We start from the raw sequence: 1,511 nt of genomic DNA, 5'->3' as shown, positions 1-1,511 counted from the left end.
TATACCCAATGTGCAAAAGATGTAGACTTTCAGGCCCCATATTGCACTCTACCCCCCCCCTTCTTTTACAAAGATTAACTCTTAATGATGAAGAACCCTAAACATGCAGATTAAGTTGCATTTTTGGACAAAATCAATATGAGAACTTCTTTTTCTTGACCAGAAATATTTGTTAAAAGGGTTTTATTTTTCTTTGAGAGCTAAAAGGGTGGCAGGGGTGGAAGAAAAAATAAATTTCTGCTACTTGAAAAATATAAATTTTCCCTTTCAACTTATCAGAAGGGAAGCCAAGCAAACCACTGGACCAGTCAGGGACTTCAAAGATGTTTTGTTAACTGTACGCTTCAGGGCTCCCATCACCTCCTTATTCCTCAGGGTATAGATAAAAGGGTTAAACATAGGGGTTACAACAGTGTAGAAAAGGGAGAGGATTTGATCCATGTTCTGAATGATATTGGCTCCAGGTTTTATATAGGCAATAGTAGCAGTCCCATAGAAGAGGGTAACAACAAGTAGGTGAGAAGAGCAAGTAGAAAAAAATTTTTGGCGTCCTTGAGCAGAGGCTAATCCAAGGATGGTAATCAGGATACGGACATAGGAAAACACAATCAGTACAAAGGGAGTTATGATAAAGAGAAGGGTGACAACAAAATTCCCAACCTCACCCTGGAAAGTGTCTCCACTGGCCAGCCTCAAAACAGGTAAATCATCGCAGAAAAAGCTGTAAACAATATTGGAGCCATGGAAATGCAAAGTAAAGATGAATATGGCATCAGTGGTACCCGAGGTGATGCCCAGTAGATAGGAAGCACCTACCATACCCACACATACCTGCCTGTTCATCAGTGTGGCATAATGCAGGGGCCGGCAAATGGCAGCAAAATGATCATAAGCCATGGCAGTGAGCAGACAGCATTCAGCAATGCCAAAGAGGGCAAAGAAATACATCTGGGTGAAGCAACTAGCAGAAGAGATAGATGACAGGATGTGAAGAGAGAAGATCATTCAGCATCCTTGGCACAATAGTTGTAGTGTAGAGAATCTCTATCAAAGAGAGATGTCTGAGGAAGAAGTACATGGGAGTGCTCAGGGCTGAGTCAAGCAGGGTGATGATCAGGGAATTGCCCAACAGGGTGACCAGGTAGACAAAGAGTACTCCCCAAAATAGGGGGACCTGGTAAGTCCCCAAGCCTGAGAATCCCAGCAAAATAAATTCAATCACTGCTGTCCCATTATCATCATCATCCATGGCCCTAGATCTCAATCTGCTGACAGAATCACGGGAGAGTTGTTAATAGTCACAATAAAGAGGAAAAAAAATAGACAAACTGCTGCAGTAAGAAAGATCCAGTTAGAGCAGAATTTCCCAGTGATGGAGATGATTGTGAAGGAAAAGCAGTCAGGTATTAGAATGTCCTTTCTGTGAAAACTATAACATAATTTTGTTTAACTTATCAGTAGTAAAATGGGATCTAGCCTAGAAGCATGTTGCTGTATATAACATCAATGTA

At 41.4% G+C, this 1,511-nt stretch overlaps 1 protein-coding gene across 1 annotated transcript; it reads right to left on the bottom strand.

The window, feature by feature from the left end:
* Window positions 1-267: 267 nt before the first annotated feature.
* Window positions 268-1,249, bottom strand: LOC123250210 (olfactory receptor 9-like). Its single transcript, XM_044679228.1, is given in 2 exon segments — window positions 268-969; window positions 971-1,249. Coding segments are annotated over 2 exon segments (981 nt in total).
* Between the last annotated feature and the right edge of the window lie 262 nt (window positions 1,250-1,511).

The sequence above is a fragment of the Gracilinanus agilis genome, chromosome 5 (assembly GCF_016433145.1).
Source record: "Gracilinanus agilis isolate LMUSP501 chromosome 5, AgileGrace, whole genome shotgun sequence".
NCBI classification, from domain to species: Eukaryota; Metazoa; Chordata; class Mammalia; order Didelphimorphia; family Didelphidae; genus Gracilinanus; species Gracilinanus agilis.
Note: the sequence above shows the minus strand (reverse complement) of the source record. Positions and strands in the feature narration are given on the sequence as shown.